General features: G+C 34.4%; 3 protein-coding genes across 3 annotated transcripts in view; all 3 read right to left on the reverse strand.

Annotated features, from left to right (window-relative positions):
- Nucleotides 1–18,096, reverse strand: part of LOC127702084 (beta-1,3-galactosyltransferase 1-like) — a 139,937-nt gene that overhangs the window by 57,088 nt on the left and 64,753 nt on the right. The window lies entirely within an intron of this gene.
- LOC127701974 (uncharacterized) lies at nt 128–4,418 on the reverse strand. Its single transcript, XM_052205947.1, has 3 exons — nt 4,289–4,418; nt 1,162–3,961; nt 128–172 (listed from the first exon to the last, which is right to left on the reverse strand). The coding sequence occupies exons 2-3, from the start codon at nt 3,817–3,819 to the stop codon at nt 128–130; spliced, it is 2,703 nt and encodes a 900-aa protein (XP_052061907.1). The 5' UTR covers nt 3,820–3,961; nt 4,289–4,418.
- The window catches only part of LOC127702087 (perlucin-like protein), a 34,368-nt gene continuing 23,221 nt past the window's right edge, over nt 6,950–18,096 (reverse strand). The window contains exons 5-6 of the mRNA XM_052206105.1: nt 8,009–8,230; nt 6,950–7,047 (exon numbers count right to left, since the gene is read on the reverse strand). Of these exons, the coding sequence (XP_052062065.1) occupies nt 7,040–7,047; nt 8,009–8,230 (230 nt within the window). The 3' untranslated portion in view covers nt 6,950–7,039. The remainder of the gene's footprint in view (nt 7,048–8,008; nt 8,231–18,096) is intronic.

Below are 18,096 nucleotides of genomic sequence, written 5' to 3' on the forward strand. Positions count from 1 at the left end.
GTCCCAATACAGACCAAGGCTTCTTTGTAATGGCAAATCGTCCGTATCCAGATTTCGCTTCTCCAAGTTTTCAGCAAGATCATTAGGATTTAGCGCAGCCCTTACTACGCTGCTGTTTGATGAGAACTTATGTAGACGCAAGTTTCCAAATGTCTTGAGAGCTTCTGTAGTTCTATTTAACAAGTCAATTGCTTCACTCTCATTGCAGACTAATGTGAGGGCATCATCCACATAGAAATTTCGGCAGACAAATTCCTGAACATCCTTTCCGTAAGTTTGCTGAGCAATCTCTGCTGTTTTCTGGAGTGCATATGTCGCAATAGCCGGAGAGGGACTGTTACCAAATGCATGTACTCTCATGCGATACTCTGTTAATTTTTTCTTGATGTTGTTGTCCTCATACCACAGAAATCGCAAATAATTCCTATGTTCCTCGATTACAGAGAATGAATAAAACATCTGTTGAATGTCTGCCATAATACCAACTATTTCTTTTCGAAACCGTACGAGAACGCCAACCAAATTATTTGTAAGATCAGGTCCCCTGAGCATCACACTGTTTAGAGAAACATTGTCATAACTCGCAGAAGAGTCGAACACACATCTTACTTTGTCTGGTTTTTTGGGATGGTAGACCCCGAACACAGGTAGGTACCAACATTCTTCATTATTCTTTAGAGGAGGAGCCAACTCTGCGTGTTTACAGTCAAAAAGTTTCTGCATAAATGTAAATATGTGTTCTTGTTTTACTGTATCTCTATGAAAACTTTTCTCCAATGACTTAGCACGATGCAAAACCATTGCTCTGTTGTTTGGAAGACGTCGTCTTGGAGTGCGGAAAGGTAAAGGTGAACACCAGTTACCATCTTTGTCCTTCTGGAGATTAGTTTGCATTAATGTCAAAAATTGTCTATCTTCTATAGATAATCCAGGTTTGTCGTCTTGTACAGTGCGTTCGAAAATTGCACTTGTAATTGTATCGTCTTTCTTTTGAGAGACTCCAAAGTTAACACTACCGCAGCCAAAACACTCATGAACGTCATAATTGTAAGGACAAGGTTGAAGGATCGAAGCTCGACCATCTGGTGCAAGATGTGTCAGATATGCAGTAACATCATCAGGAGCATGTATTCCGCCTAAGCACATGTTTCCTATAACTACCCAGCCTAGAGGAAGTTTTTGTGCTAACGGAGCATTTCGAGGTCCAACAATTTTTTCTAAAACATGATGTGCTTCTGTCATGTCTCTTCCAATGAGAAGCATAATTTCACAATCTGGGTCCAGTGGAGACAAGTGATCTGCCATTTCTTTCAAATGGTTATGTCTGATAGCAATATCCGGTGTGGGTATTTCCTCTCTGTTATGCGGTAGATCACTACATTCTATTAACGTTGGTAATTCCAACTGAACCTGTCCATCTAATGACTCAACTACAAAGCCACTGGCTCTACGTCCTGACATTTTCACACGACCTGAGCATGAAGATAACATATATTCTTCCAATGTACCATGCACTCCAAATGTGTCGAAAAATAATGGTGATGCCAATGAGCGATTACTCTGGTCGTCTAATATGATGTAAAGTTTCAAGTTATCATATCGTCCATGTTGTCCAGGTCTAAAAACTCTCACTGGCAAGATTTTTGCGCATGACCTTCCATGGAATGATGTCCCACAAATTTCTGTGCACTTAGTTGCAACATTGTCATTTTGAATATCTATTTTTTCCTCCCCGCCGTGGACAGGCGAACTTGATTTATTATTATTCTGATCTATCGAGTCGATAGAGCGATTAATATGTAATGCTCCAGGATGGCGGTCACTGCCACATTCACTACATCTAATTGCGTTAGTACATGTTCGTTTCACATGTTTTGTCGATTCACAACAACCGTAACAAATTTTATGATCATTGATAAACTTTTTACGTACTTGGAAAGGTTTTGCTTTGAATGCTCTACACTGGTTTAACGAATGTCCGGTTTTATGTAACAAACATTGTTTTTGTAAATCAAGGTCACTAGAAACATCCGTTTTGTGAACTGAAATAGCTGTCTTATATGCTGGTGGTTTGGCAGCTGTGTATGCTTTTTTAGGTTGGTTTGTCTGATCATACGCGAAACTGGGGTCGTTTCTTATCTGGCTCAATTCTCGAATAAACTTCACAAAAAATGTAAATGGTGGAAAGGTAACTTGTTTTTCTCTTTTATACTGAGATGCTCTATTTGTCCATTTTTCTTGTATGTTGTACGGAAGTTTATTCAGTATAGGGAGAACTCCGGACGAGGAGTCAAAGTACGCTAACAGTGAATTATATTTGACATCTTCCTTAATGGATTCTATTTCAGAAAGAATGTCTACTAACTCATATAGCTTTTTGTTGTCTTTCTGTGTCAATTTCGGGAAATTATTTAATTTGGCCATTAATGACGCTTCAACTGACTCTGGAGAACCGTAACGTTCATCTAAGCGTTCCCATAAACGTTGTAATCCTTTCGTTGGATCATGAATATTTGATGCTCTAATACTGTTTGCATGCCGTGTAGATTCAGGACCTAACCATTTCACCATAAGATCTAACTCTTCCATCGCTGTAACAGAAAGTTCACTTAATATGTTTTTGAAACTAGCCTTCCATACAGCGTACATTTCAGGTCTATCACTGTAAGTTGTTAATCTTGATAATAGCAAATCTTTCTTTAGAAGGAATCGTGTGAGATCTGTAGCAATATTCTGATGTGTGCTTATATCAGGATGAAATTGAGGTGCGTTCTGATGTGTGCTTATGTCAGGTTGAATTTGAGGTGCGTTCTGATGTGTGCGTATGTCAGGTTGAAATTGAGGTGCATTAGGATTCAATGCATGTTCTTGAACTTGTATATTTATATCGTTATCATTACAACCGACACTTACACTTGGCACATCATATTTTGGGCGAGACGGTTTTGGTGTTGGCATAAGTGAATGTTCATGGACTGCATCGCCTGATGTCTGATTTGCAAATGGATCGCATGGTACAATATTATCGTCTGGCGGTAATTTTACATCTTTTACTTGAAGTACCTGCTGTTCTACATATTGATTAGTTCGTTCATAAACAGTTTTTGATAGAAGAAGATCAGATTTTTTACTACCGCAAACATTTTGGTCATATTCAAGCGCATCTGCCTCTGCAGTAGCGGCAGCCGCTTCCTTCTTATAATTCAGCAATTCTAATTCAGCTTCCAACTCAGCCTTTTTAGTAAATGCCTTTGCATTTGAAACTTTTTCTTGTTCTTCTATGTGTGCCTTCTGTTTCTGTAAATCTGCCTCTTTCATGGCGAATTCAAGCTTAGCCTGGGCTGCTTCTGCCTTTGCACGCTTTCTGATTGCTACAGAGCTTGAGTTTGAAGAAGTTCTAGACTGTGCTTGGGATCTATGTGATAATTTAGATGCTTTTTCGTCCTTGTCTGACACTTTTATTTGTTGAAGTGCTCGTTCTAAAATGTTTTTGTACTTCGAATCCTCGATTTTGTGCTCCTCATACACTTGGAGACTTTCCTCTGTCTTAGTGTTCTTAAGAAATTTCATATATTCATCTGAATATAGACTGTATTTACAGTAACACAAATTTAAAGTTTTCTTTAATTCTATCAATGTGTTGGTGTCTTCTTGTTTTGTCGTAGAGAATCTCTCAAGGCAAAGTTCTACTTCAGTTTGTACGAGTTCAATCTTCTTTGAATGAGTATTCACGTTAGCTCTATAAAGGTCAAGTCCACGTTCCGTGAGAGTGCGTTTTCTTGGATCCGTGTTATCACCATTCCCATGTTGTGAATCCATTGTCTCGTTTTTTTACTGTGCTGTTTCTAGGATAAACAACCAGATAACCAACAAGAATTTTAATTGCACAACTTTATTCATATAAGGCACCGAAAAGACATCAAATGGGTGCGTAGTGCATCATTCTAGTATAAGGTAAAAACTGAAAAGAAAAAATAAACAACCTTTACAATATGATCAAAACATCATAAAAGCATTCATAAAATGTTTCTCTGCTCAAAAATACAATGAAAATGACAAAAATAAAATATTAATCAAAAATGTCCCAAATGGCGTGCCATACATACTACAAGTAGTGACGAATACATAAATGTCACGAATGGCGTTCCATAGATTTAAAATTTAACCGGGAGTTTCATACACAACTTGTATCTCAAAAATTATCTTTACAAAAGGAATATCAAATAAAAAACATTAACGGGGGTAGAATAAAATATGTTTGACAATATTATCAATATAAAAAACTTACCACGTTACGAGACAGTGAGGAAAGAACATGAAATTATTGTCACAATGTTTTCAAAACAAAGCAGGAAGTGATGTGATGTTACAAAAAATAGAGTCAAATATGGAACATTAATTCCGGAATTCCGGAGACAGAACAGATACAGTAAATGCATTGTTCAAAGTTTCCAGCATAATTTAGCAAGTTACTTTTTAATTACAAATGTTGACTTTTCCAAACAGTGTTCATTTTGTTTTATTGATTTGTTTGATCGTGAACATAAAAATATATTATACTGTTGTTGTTCTCCTCTGTTGAGGCATATGATAGAAAGATTTCATATCGGATGTATTACATTTGGCGTCCGTCGTCCGTAAACATTTCACTTTTTGAACTTGTGATCTGTTCAATTTTTGTAACACATGGTTTTGAAAAAAAATAAACAAACTTTTCAAGGTCGCCATTTTAGACATCGTTACCAAATAAAATATTTGCCAGTTGGTATGACTCTTATTTGATTAAAGAGTCAGATTGAATATAATACAAACGCCTTTGTCACTGGTATTTTATTACGTAAAATCCCCATTGTTTTATGGGACTGTAAAGCATGTTTAGAAAAATGGTTTGTCGCGGTTAGAACAGTTTTGTCAAATTCTGTGATTATAACTTGCAATGCTAGTATGTTTATTTGTGTCCTTAACATATAAAAGTCCCCCAAGGATACATAATTGGATACTAGTGTCTTAAGAATAAACGAATTTTCCAAGTTTTCTATGTTATTGACGATATTCATTTAAATTTGTAGTGAGGCATGCAAAGATTCATCATCTCCCTACATAAGTGTTATGTGTCCGAATGACTTAAAAGTAACTTAGACCTATCGTTGCCGGTCCAGCCTGTGAGACCCACCGTTTGAGCAAATGTATAGATAAATTATTAAAGCCATATTTAAAACATATACATAGCTTTATAAGAGATGACCTAGATATGTTAAATCATTTACCCAATTTTGTATGTGAAGAAACTATAATACTAGTAGTATAATCTGACGGAATTAATTCATATACTAATATACCGCATGATTATGGAATAGGCGCTTTAAAATTTTGGCTTGAAAAATGTCCCGATGAACTTCCAGACAATAAACAAAAAAATCCTAATTGAAGGACTGAAATTCATTCTACAGAACAACTACTTCAATTCAAAGTTTCGAAATATTAAAATCGTAACGATGACTATTCTTGCTAAACGCGAATTACTGATCTATTGAATACGGTTGCTCTCTATGGTGTTTTGTGTAATATTTCTCCTTTCTGTCTATAAATATTAATACCAGAATTAACGAGGGTTGTTTGTACATATCAAAGAGATTGGTCGAAGTCTCAAATGGCCGGGTTGTGATTTGTTGACAAAGCAATGTTTACACTAAATCCATTGGATGCTGGATGTGTACTGATTGATATTTTAGTCTTAGATACATGAATGTTTTCATTAGTTGTTATTGGCTTTGAACTAGCTGTCAGCAACTGCGAGTACTCTCAGATCTGTACTTAGTGTCTTTTTGTTTTTGGGATGTATAAGTACCTGTCCACGTCCCCTTTGTGTTTTTGTTAGATGTATTTCTATTTGTATCCATCTGATGAGTTAAGCCTTTTTCAACTGATTTTTATAGTTTGTTAATATGTTGCACTGTTACACCACTGTCTCAGGTTAGTGGGAGTCGTTGGTTCATGTCTGTCATATTTGTTTTTCGTAAACTGTTATAAATTAGGCCGTTCGTTTTCTCAATTGAATTGTTTCATATTTTTCATGTCTGGGCCTTTTATAGCCGACCATACGGTATTGGGTTTTCTCATTGTTGAAGGCCGTATGGTTGCCTACAATTGCTAACATCCACTTCATTTGAACTTTGATAGTTGGATAGTTGTCTCATTGGCAATCATACCACATCTTCTTATTTTTATATTAAATGATTACGATGTATTTAGTTGCAAGTACACGAAGGGGAAGAATTTTTCTGAAATAATATAAAATAATGAAGAACAGCAGTAAAATAACTAAGTTGCTATAAAGTCTGAAAAAATGTGAAAACAATTCTTCACACAGTTCCAAAGTGGCAGGTGCACAACTTCAATATGTGTACACTCTTTCTGTGAAGTCTTAGGGACCTAAGTTGAAAACTGTAGGATAAATAGAAAACTTGTACCCTCTTTCGTAAATTTTGCATAGAAATAACTGAGTTCCCAAGTCTGATAAAATGAGAAACAATTCCTCAAATCATTCAATAAAAGTAGATGCACAACTTCAACAGAATTATGTGCAATCGTCCTGTGAAGTTCAGGGATTTGGGTGGAAAACTAGAAGAAGTTGATTACACAAAGCTTGTACCCTAGCCTCTTTCTTCAATTTTGCTGAAAAAGATGAAGCTCCCAAGTCTGGAAAATCTTGTAAATATTCCGAAAACAATTCCATAATACTAGATGCACAATTCCAACATATGTGCAATCTACTTGTGAAGTTTCAATGATCTAGCTTTTAAACTGTAGGAGGAGTTGATTACGTAAATTAGATACCCAATTTTCCCCGCCTGCATGCCAGCCCGATATCCCCATACTATTAGCCGGTTTTGACCATCCTGGCCCAAAAAGAATAATTTGGTGACATAAAAGGACGATGATCTTATAATCAATTGCATAAGAATTTTAATACTATGACTTTCAATAGGTCTATTCCGTATTCGTCAGGATCGGTATTGTTCCGGTATTCATATTTTCATTAGAAGCCTGAAATAAAAAAAGAAACATATCTGAACAAAATAGAGAAAACATATTTAAAAATCTTTCATTTACCTCTTTAAATGTTAAAATTTAGATTTCGCTATGGAAATGTTTGAAAGAATCTGGCGTTGTGTTAAAAGAAAAGTTTATTTGAATATTCAATTTTGATTTTTGTAGTATAATTCTGGTAAAACAATGTGGTTTTTAGACTCGTAATTTTTCATGCACTAAAGTTGCATTTTTTTGGCTAAGAATTCATGAAATGGATGTTAACATAAAGTATGTAGTCAATAAAATGACCATTGCGCAAAGTCATTCTTCATGTTTGTATTTTGTCAAACTTGGTATTGTTGGTATGACGCAGTCATCTATAAAAATTAGGAAAACCCATTCTCATAGAAAGACATATGTTATGTTATTAAAAATGTTTAGTTTGACTTAACAGTAATAGAATAACATTACTGAATTATCAGTGGCGGATCCAAAGGTGTGTGTGTGTGTGGGTGGGGGTGGGGGGTTGATGGAGTATCACTTGGTTGGAATTTATATAATTTTTTTAGCTTAAAATCGTCCAAACAAATTTACCATTTTACGCAACTACGCCCCACCCCCTCTTTCAAAAAGCTTGGATCCGTCCCAGATTTAATTTTGAAAAGATAGCAATTTGCTGTAAAAAAAAAAAAGGTTTGTGGACAAAGCATCAAGTCAATACCTTGGTCGATTTTATTTTTGTTCAAATAATGTGTCTTGCTTCCACTGTCGACATCAAACTAATTTGAATACCTATAATCCTAAGAATAAAAAATGTAAATGTAAATGTTTGGTATATTGCAAAATACGTATTTTGTTCAGTATTCTGCATCTTTTGCCATAACTTGCTACCTGAATAGATTACTGAATTGATTTTACCTGTACCCGATTTTAAAGACCTCTTATATATTTTGAATGAATCAAAAACGCTACTTACAAAAGTTACTTTCACAAATGTAGGGCGCACCACCACTGCAAGGATTATCATTCCACAAACCATTTGAAGGATGGAACAAAACACAGTTACGCTTATATCCATCTGAGGAGGCAGTTTTTGGATGGCCACTTTTAAAGTTTTTATACGATAGTGTTGATTGATCGTATGTCCATCTGAAATCTCCTTCCTGTACATCTGTTAAACCAATCCAATGATAATAACCTAAAAAAGCATATCACAAGAAGATAATTAAACAGTGTGCTTTACTCGTGTCATCGTTGTATTCAACAATCTTGTAAAAACCATGCCTGATTTTCTTGATTAATTGATCATGAGTAGTAGAAACGGCAATAAATCCTGGAATAAAATGTGCATTCTTTCACTTTGCTCTCGTATTGAAAGATGAATTAAAGCGAATCAGAATGAAAACAGAGAGAACTTTAAGAACTTTTGCTTATAGTATACAAAAGGTCTCCATGCATACAATCGGTATTAAAGGGATTTCAGATTAACAGGTCGGGTACTTTGAGCTTGTTCTAAATAACTGCAAGCATTTATTGATACAGTCTTATTTCATAGGTATAAATGTCTTTAATATTTACATTTTGTTACTCCACTGATTGTGATTAAAAGGGAAAAGCTTGGGATTTTATATAATTAGATTTACATCGCCACACATTCCTTTGTCTGTCTCAAGTCTGGAACATCGGCATTTGTCGTCGTATGTAAAATCTTGATGTATTGTGTTATTTTAGGAAGTTATTGTTGAAGGAAGATCTTTAATAGTTTCTGTTTACTTTATAAATAACTGTTTTAAAATGGTGACTACTTAGTATCTAAAGCTTATCGTATTGTATTGACACTTGTCCATTGTTGAATACTATAGCTTTCCCTTTAACTGTCTTTTCCTGATTTGTGTCGTTGGGTTGCTGTCTTACTCTCGTTTAAACCTTATCTCATGTTATAACTATTCAATTTGCCGTTTTGTGTGTAAGAGGGCAGCAGTGGTACGACTGTGGGAGATAAAGCATGTGTGTAAAAACTGTATTATCGTAGCTAAAAATTATTAAAATATCGCTTTAGTCAAGCGTCACAATATCCAATCCTATGTTTGTAATTGTCCAACCGATCAAATTTCCCCGTTTGTAAAAACTAATAAGGTTGAAATTCCACTGTACTCGGTGGTTACCATTACGATTATTCTTAATTTACATTTAGTACCTAATGTGTACAATGTATATATAATAGGAAGATGTGGTATGATTGCCATTGAAACCGCTATCCATCAGAGCCCAAATGATGTTGAATTAAGCTATAGGTCAACGCACAGTCTTCAACAATGAGCCAATTATACCATATAGTCAGCTTTTGAAGGCACCAACATGACAAAATATGAAACAATTTAAAATAAAGACAATAATAGCCTGATCTATTAAAAATACAATAAGCGAAAAACAAATATGACAGACAGTAACCAACGACAGCCACTGAATTACAGATTCGTGACTTTGAACAAGCATATCGAATCTTGCTGGGTTAAACATGTCTGTTACAATGTGAGTACTCAATCCCCATCCCCTAACCTGAGACAGTGTCTTGCAATCTTATTAGTATTGCAGATTCACTTTAATCATAGTATGGCTTACTTCGAAACATATGACAAAATTATAAATGCCAGAAGTTATCTCAAAACTGCAGTTTTGATAGATTTGACAAGCTTTTAATATGATTCTAAAAGTTTATATAAGAAAGGACATTCTTAACCGAAACCAAAATTTATTATTAATAAAGATCCCCGTATGTGACCTTCCGAATTAGACTTATTACCCGGTTTGTACTAACATGAGCAACACGACAGGTGCCACATGTGGAGCAGGATCTGCTTACCCTTCCGGAGCACCTAAGATCACTTCCAGTTTTTGGTGGGGTTCAAGTTGCCCAGTCTTTAGTTTTCTGTGTTGTGTTTTGTGTACTATTGTTTGTCTGTTGGTCTTTTCTTTTTTAGCCATGGTATTGTCAGTTTATTTTCGACTTATGAGTTTGAATGTCCCTTTGGTATCTTTCGCCTCTCTTTTTTTTATATTGTCTTCAGTTCAAGTTAATTCAGTTTGGTTAAACATGTCCTTCGATGTAACGTTTAACAAAGCATGTAATATTTGCAACATTTAAAAAAAATATATCCTCAAATGCAATATGTAGCGTGTAATAACTTTCTGACTTTATTAAACTATGTAAAATTCTTGAAAAAAAAATGCGTTAAGCATGTTATCATTATGTGTAGACTCTTTGATATTCAAATTCAATATTCTAGAAGGTTAAACTTCTTTCAGATTTTGACCCAATTAGTGAAACAGAAACGAGTAAAATTAGCCGTACCTCTTTACGTCGCTTGTTCACAAAAGTGCTTATGTTTGAGCGTTCCTGATAAAGGTAAATCTAGGAATTAGCATTTCGGACCCACCAAATTTATGAAGTGTTATTTTCTTTTTCTTTTTCTGGCACTGGAATAATAGATCGCTAGTGGTTGACTGCTTCTCTCCTAATGTAATGAATTTAAATATTATTATGGACCTAATTTCCAACCTTTATCTTTTCTTTTTGTGTCCTATGCAGAAAAGAGCTTCGGGCTGTATAAAATTCTAATTACACTTTTAAGCTCACCTGGCCCGAAGGGCCAAGTGAGCTTTTCTCATCACTAAGCATCCGTCGTCCGTCGTCGTTAACTTTTACAAAAATCTTCTCCTCTGAAACTACTGGGCCAAATTTAACCGAACTTAGCCACAATCATCATTGGGATATCTAGTTTAAAAAATGTGTCCGATGACCCCCGCCTGCCAACAAAGATGGCCAACATGGCTAAAAATAGAGCATAGGGGTAAAATGCAAAATTTGTCTATTATTTGAGAAACTTTAAATTGCAAAAGTTATCAGCAAGACAAGTTCTACAAATAAGTCTCACTGTCGATATCGCCAGTCGACTCCTTATTAGAGTTATTGCCCTTTGGTGAAGATTTTTACCAATTGTTTGCGTGTTTGCCTTATATCTTAAAAAATGTGATGGAAAACTTAAATAAGCAAAAATGATCAGCAAGACAAGATCTACTAACAAGTCAAATTTTGCCGATATAGTTAGTAGACTGTCACTCTTTACAGGAGTGATTGCCCTTAAATAAGGATTATTTGTACCCTCTTTTGTGTTTTGAAAAAAAATTAAAGAAGATAGAAACTAAACAGAATAAATGATCAGCATTACAAGATCAACAAAACAGAGATTTTGCATGAGTTCTATTCTCGTCTTCAATGTTGGAGAATGACCTTTGTTGAATATGCACATAGACCAAAGTGAGAGACACAGGCTCGAATAAAAAAAGTATTAAAAAGGCCAAATCAACGAAGTTGAAGAGAATTGAGGACCCAAAATTCCAAAATAGTTGCCCAAATGCAGCTAAGGTATCTTTTTCCTGGGGCAGAAAATCCTTAATATTTCGAATAATTCAAAGTTTTGTCAACAGTTAGTTTATAATTATGACCATATCAATGATAATTCATCACAAGGGTTATATGTCAGGGACCGTGCTATATTTATCTGAGGATTGGCTGGTGCAAATTAAAGCGCGGCAAAGATATTTTTACGGTTTATATCTGGTAGAGCAAAATCATTTTTTTACTAAGTATAGTGATGGGGAAAACACTTTTTCAGGGGGAAAACACTGCTGTGACTGGGGGACTCAACATATTTGTATTCATAATGTCCGTATGGGACATGAACTATTTCAACGATTTTTTAACAATTGTTTCTTATCCATAAAATCAAAATTGAGAATGGAAACGTGGAATGTGTCAAAGAGACAACAACCCGACAAAAGAGCAGAAAAAAGCCCAAGACCAGCAATGAGTCTTCAACACAGCGAGAAAATCCCGCACCCGGAGGCGGGCTTCAGCTAGCCCCTAAACAATAATGTATACTAGTTCAGTGAAACTGGACGTCACACTCAACTCCGAAACATATAAATGAATCAAAATTTAAAAAAAAAACATGTGTAATTAAGTAAAATATACAAAATTATGTAAAAGAAGAACAAAACCTAGTATATAAGAATAATTTGTTTTGGGTATGCTTGTCAAATTCTAAAAGGAAAATGTTGTTTGTGCTGTTTTTATACCCCTCTACCAAGAAATTTGTTTTGTATGCACACGTATAAAAATTGCGGTTTTTATCCAACGCAATCATAGGTTTGAACGTTGTTTTCAATTTAGACTTGTTTATATTTTTTCGTTTGGGCTTATATTATATTTGCCTTCGGGTTTATATGATCCGTTCATCCTATTTCGACTCTTCAAAATTCAAGTCTATCCTAAATTGAGGTAAATTATATGGCCTTCCAAATGCCATTTCGATTCCTAACATCACTGAAGAAACATTAATTGTCGAAATCTGGATATGGTGTACTGATTTGTACACCTTTTGTTTGCAGTTTACCATCTTTTCCGCAAGTTTATTGTTTTCTGTTTAGTTTCAAATTGATAGTTAAGATTCATTTTGTTACATCTGGTGATACGTTCATTTGGCAATGGCCAATGGCAGTCAGCAGGGTTTAAGAACATCCGTTGTTCGACCTGCTAGTGAAATGCGTTTTGGTAAAATATACTTTTTTTTCACTTTTTTGTCTTTTGGAAAATGTTGTTTGTGCTGTATTTAGACCCCTCTACCAAAGAAATTTGTTTTGCACGCACACGTATAAAAATTGCGGTTTTTATCCAACGCAATCATAGGTTTGAACGTTGTTTTCAATTTAGACTTGTATATATATATATATATTTATAACGCGTCTAAACATCAACCCAACAATGTTAGATATTTATCATGTACTTAAGAGTAAATAACTTATAATTTTTACCGTATCATAATAGCTTTAAATTTACTCGAATTCCATATTTTCAGAAATGGGGCTTAGCGTGCTGATATGAAAAATTTATCAACTGCTTCCGGCTATTATCGCATGCCTTTCCGTAAAGTTATCGCATGGCATTCCGGCGTTACTCGGCAAATTCCGGAAAATACATCTCAATGGTACGTTTTCAGTGAAAAACATAACAAAGTAGGGTACAAAACAAATATTAGGAAACAGGAAGATATATTATGTAAAATACAAAACAAATGATACAGTAAATGCATTGTTCAAAGTTTCCAGCATAATTTAGCAAGTTACTTTTTAATTACAAATGTTGACTTTTCCAAACAGTGTTCATTTTGTTTTATTGATTTGTTTGATCGTGAACATAAAAATATATTATACTGTTGTTGTTCTCCTCTGTTGAGGCATATGATAGAAAGATTTCATATCGGATGTATTACATTTGGCGTCCGTCGTCCGTAAACATTTCACTTTTTGAACTTGTGATCTGTTCAATTTTTGTAACACATGGTTTTGAAAAAAAATAAACAAACTTTTCAAGGTCGCCATTTTAGACATCGTTACCAAATAAAATATTTGCCAGTTGGTATGACTCTTATTTGATTAAAGAGTCAGATTGAATATAATACAAACGCCTTTGTCACTGGTATTATATTACGTAAAATCCCCATTGTTTTATGGGACTGTAAAGCATGTTTAGAAAAATGGTTTGTCGCGGTTAGAACAGTTTTGTCAAATTCTGTGATTATAACTTGCAATGCTAGTATGTTTATTTGTGTCCTTGACATATAAATGTCCCCCAAGGATGCATAATTGGATACTAGTGTCTTAAGAATAAACGAATTTTCCAAGTTTTCTATGTTATTGACGATATTCATTTAAATTTGTAGTGAGGCATGCAAAGATTCATCATCTCCCTACATAAGTGTTATGTGTCCGAATGACTTAAAAGTAACTTAGACCTATCGTTGCCGGTCCAGCCTGTGAGACCCACCGTTTGAGCAAATGTATAGATAAATTATTAAAGCCATATTTAAAACATATACATAGCTTTATAAGAGATGACCTAGATATGTTAAATCATTTACCCAATTTTGTATGTGAAGAAACTATAATACTAGTAGTATAATCTGACGGAATTAATTCATATACTAATATACCGCATGATTATGGAATAGGCGCTTTAAAATTTTGGCTTGAAAAATGTCCCGATGAACTTCCAGACAATAAACAAAAAAATCATAATTGAAGGACTGAAATTCATTCTACAGAACAACTACTTCAATTCAAAGTTTCGAAATATTAAAACGTTTGATATTTTGAATTTTTTTTTATATAAACTATATTTAAAAAGTCAATAATTGAAAACTACCATAGGAGCAAAGTGAAGTTCAAATTGTTCTAAGACTTCTTTAGCTTTCATTTGGGTAAAGTGTGTGTTTTGTCGAAATTCGAAAATACTTTCGAGCTAATTTACACTTATGTTTGAGCTTCTGTTTTGTTGGTTTAATTATTGTGTTGAGAAGAAATAATTCATTGAAGCAATCCCCAGAATCATGTAGACATAAAAATGTTCAATAGTATACTGTCTAGTTAAAATCGTAACGATGACTATTCTTGCTAAACGCGAATTACTGATCTATTGAATACGGTTGCTCTCTATGGTGTTTTGTGTAATATTTCTCCTTTCTGTCTATAAATATTAATACCAGAATTAACGAGGGTTGTTTGTACATATCAAAGAGATTGGTCGAAGTCTCAAATGGCCGGGTTGTGATTTGTTGACAAAGCAATGTTTACACTAAATCCATTGGATGTTGGATGTGTACTGATTGATATTTTAGTCTTAGATACATGAATGTTTTCATTAGTTGTTATTGGCTTTGAACTAGCTGTCAGCAACTGCGAGTACTCTCAGATCTGTACTTAGTGTCTTTTTGTTTTTGGGATGTATAAGTACCTGTCCACGTCCCCTTTGTGTTTTTATTAGATGTATTTCTATTTGTATCCATCTGATGAGTTAAGCCTTTTTCCACTGATTTTTATAGTTTGTTAATATGTTGCACTGTTACACCACTGTCTCAGGTTAGTGGGAGTCGTTGGTTCATGTCTGTCATATTTGTTTTTCGTAAACTGTTATAAATTAGGCCGTTCGTTTTCTCAATTGAATTGTTTCATATTTTTCATGTCTGGGCCTTTTATAGCCGACCATACGGTATTGGGTTTTCTCATTGTTGAAGGCCGTATGGTTGCCTACAATTGCTTACATCCACTTCATTTGAACTTTGATAGTTGGATAGTTGTCTCATTGGCAATCATACCACATCTTCTTATTTTTATATTAAATGATTACGATGTATTTAGTTGCAAGTACACGAAGGGGAAGAATTTTTCTGAAATAATATAAAATAATGAAGAACAGCAGTAAAATAACTAAGTTGCTATAAAGTCTGAAAAAATGTGGAAACAATTCTTCACACAGTTCCAAAGTGGCAGGTGCACAACTTCAATATGTGTACACTCTTTCTGTGAAGTCTTAGGGACCTAAGTTGAAAACTGTAGGATAAATAGAAAACTTGTACCCTCTTTCGTAAATTTTGCATAAAAATAACTGAGTTCCCAAGTCTGATAAAATGAGAAACAATTCCTCAAATCATTCAATAAAAGTAGATGCACAACTTCAACAGAATTATGTGCAATCGTCCTGTGAAGTTCAGGGATTTGGGTGGAAAACTAGAAGAAGTTGATTACACAAAGCTTGTACCCTAGCCTCTTTCTTCAATTTTGCTGAAAAAGATGAAGCTCCCAAGTCTGGAAAATCTTGTAAATATTCCGAAAACAATTCCATAATACTAGATGCACAATTCCAACATATGTGCAATCTACTTGTGAAGTTTCAATGATCTAGCTTTTAAACTGTAGGAGGAGTTGATTACGTAAATTAGATACCCAATTTTCCCCGCCTGCATGCCAGCCCGATATCCCCATACTATTAGCCGGTTTTGACCATCCTGGCCCAAAAAGAATAATTTGGTGACATAAAAGGACGATGATCTTATAATCAATTGCATAAGAATTTTAATACTATGACTTTCAATAGGTCTATTCCGTATTCGTCAGGATCGGTATTGTTCCGGTATTCATATTTTCATTAGAAGCCTGAAATAAAAAAAGAAACATATCTGAACAAAATAGAGAAAACATATTTAAAAATCTTTCATTTACCTCTTTAAATGTTAAAATTTAGATTTCGCTATGGAAATGTTTGAAAGAATCTGGCGTTGTTTTAAAAGAAAAGTTTATTTGAATATTCAATTTTGATTTTTGTAGTATAATTCTGGTAAAACAATGTGGTTTTTAGACTCGTAATTTTTCATGCACTAAAGTTGCATTTTTTTGGCTAAGAATTCATGAAATAGATGTTAACATAAAGTATGTAGTCAATAAAATGACCATTGCGCAAAGTCATTCTTCATGTTTGTATTTTGTCAAACTTGGTGTTGTTGGTATGACGCAGTCATCTATAAAAATTAGGAAAACCCATTCTCATAGAAAGACATATGTTATGTTATTAAAAATGTTTAGTTTGACTTAACAGTAATAGAATAACATTACTGAATTATCAGTGGCGGATCCAAAGGTGTGTGTGTGTGTGGGTGGGGGTGGGGGGTTGATGGAGTATCACTTGGTTGGAATATATATAATTTTTTTAGCTTAAAATCGTCCAAACAAATTTACCATTTTACGCAACTACGCCCCACCCCCTCTTTCAAAAAGTTTGGATCCGTCCCAGATTTAATTTTGAAAAGATAGCAATTTGCTGTAAAAAAAAAAGGTTTGTGGACAAAGCATCAAGTCAATACCTTGGTCGATTTTATTTTTGTTCAAATAATGTGTCTTGCTTCCACTGTCTACTTCAAACTAATTTGAATACCTATAATCCTAAGAATAAAAAATGTAAATGTAAATGTTTGGTATATTGCAAAATACGTATTTTGTTCAGTATTCTGCATCTTTTGCCATAACTTGCTACCTGAATAGATTACTGAATTGATTTTACCTGTACCCGATTTTAAAGACCTCTTATATATTTTGAATGAATCAAAAACGCTACTTACAAAAGTTACTTTCACAAATGTAGGGCGCACCACCACTGCAAGGATTATCATTCCACAAACCATTTGAAGGATGGAACAAAACACAGTTACGCTTATATCCATCTGAGGAGGCAGTTTTTGGATGGCCACTTTTAAAGTTTTTATACGATAGTGTTGATTGATCGTATGTCCATCTGAAATCTCCTTCCTGTACATCTGTTAAACCAATCCAATGATAATAACCTAAAAAAGCATATCACAAGAAGATAATTAAACAGTGTGCTTTACTCGTGTCATCTTAGTCAGCTTTTGAAGGCACCAACATGACAAAATATGAAACAATTTAAAATAAAGACAATAAGAGCCTGATCTATTAAAAAATACAATAAGCGAAAAACAAATATGACAGACAGTAACCAACGACAGCCACTGAATTACAGGTTCGTGACTTTGAACAAGCATATCGAATCTTGCTGGGTTAAACATGTCTGTCACAGTGTGAGTACTCAATCCCCATCCCCTAACCTGAGACAGTGTCTTGCAATCTTATTAGTATTGCAGATTCACTTTAATCATAGTATGGCTTACTTCGAAACATATGACAAAATTATAAATGCCAGAAGTTATCTCAAAACCTCAGTTTTGATAGATTTGACAAGCTTTTAATATGATTCTAAAAGTGTATATAAGAAAGGACATTCTTAACCGAAACCAAAATTTATTTTTAATAAAGATCCCCGTATGTGACCTTCCGAATTAGACTTATTACCCGGTTTGTACTAACATGAGCAACACGACAGGTGCCACATGTGGAGCAGGATCTGCTTACCCTTCCGGAGCACCTAAGATCACTTCCAGTTTTTGGTGGGGTTCAAGTTGCCCAGTCTTTAGTTTTCTGTGTTGTGTTTTGTGTACTATTGTTTGTCTGTTGGTCTTTTCTTTTTTAGCCATGGTATTGTCAGTTTATTTTCGACTTATGAGTTTGAATGTCCCTTTGGTATCTTTCGCCTCTCTTTTTGTTATATTGTCTTCAGTTCAAGTTAATTCAGTTTGGTTAAATATGTCCTTCGATGTA

The sequence above is a fragment of the Mytilus californianus genome, unplaced genomic scaffold, assembly GCF_021869535.1.
Source record: "Mytilus californianus isolate M0D057914Y unplaced genomic scaffold, xbMytCali1.0.p SCAF_5, whole genome shotgun sequence".
NCBI lineage: Eukaryota > Metazoa > Mollusca > Bivalvia > Mytilida > Mytilidae > Mytilus > Mytilus californianus.

Coding starts and splice junctions, on each gene's coding strand:
- LOC127701974 (XM_052205947.1), bottom strand. CDS start 3,819: ATGGATTCACAACATGGGAATGGTGATAACACGGATCCAAGAAAACGC. Junction 173..1,161: donor AAAAACTTCCTCTAGGCTGG/GTAGTTATAGGA, acceptor CTTGTTAAATAG/AACTACAGAAGCTCTCAAGA.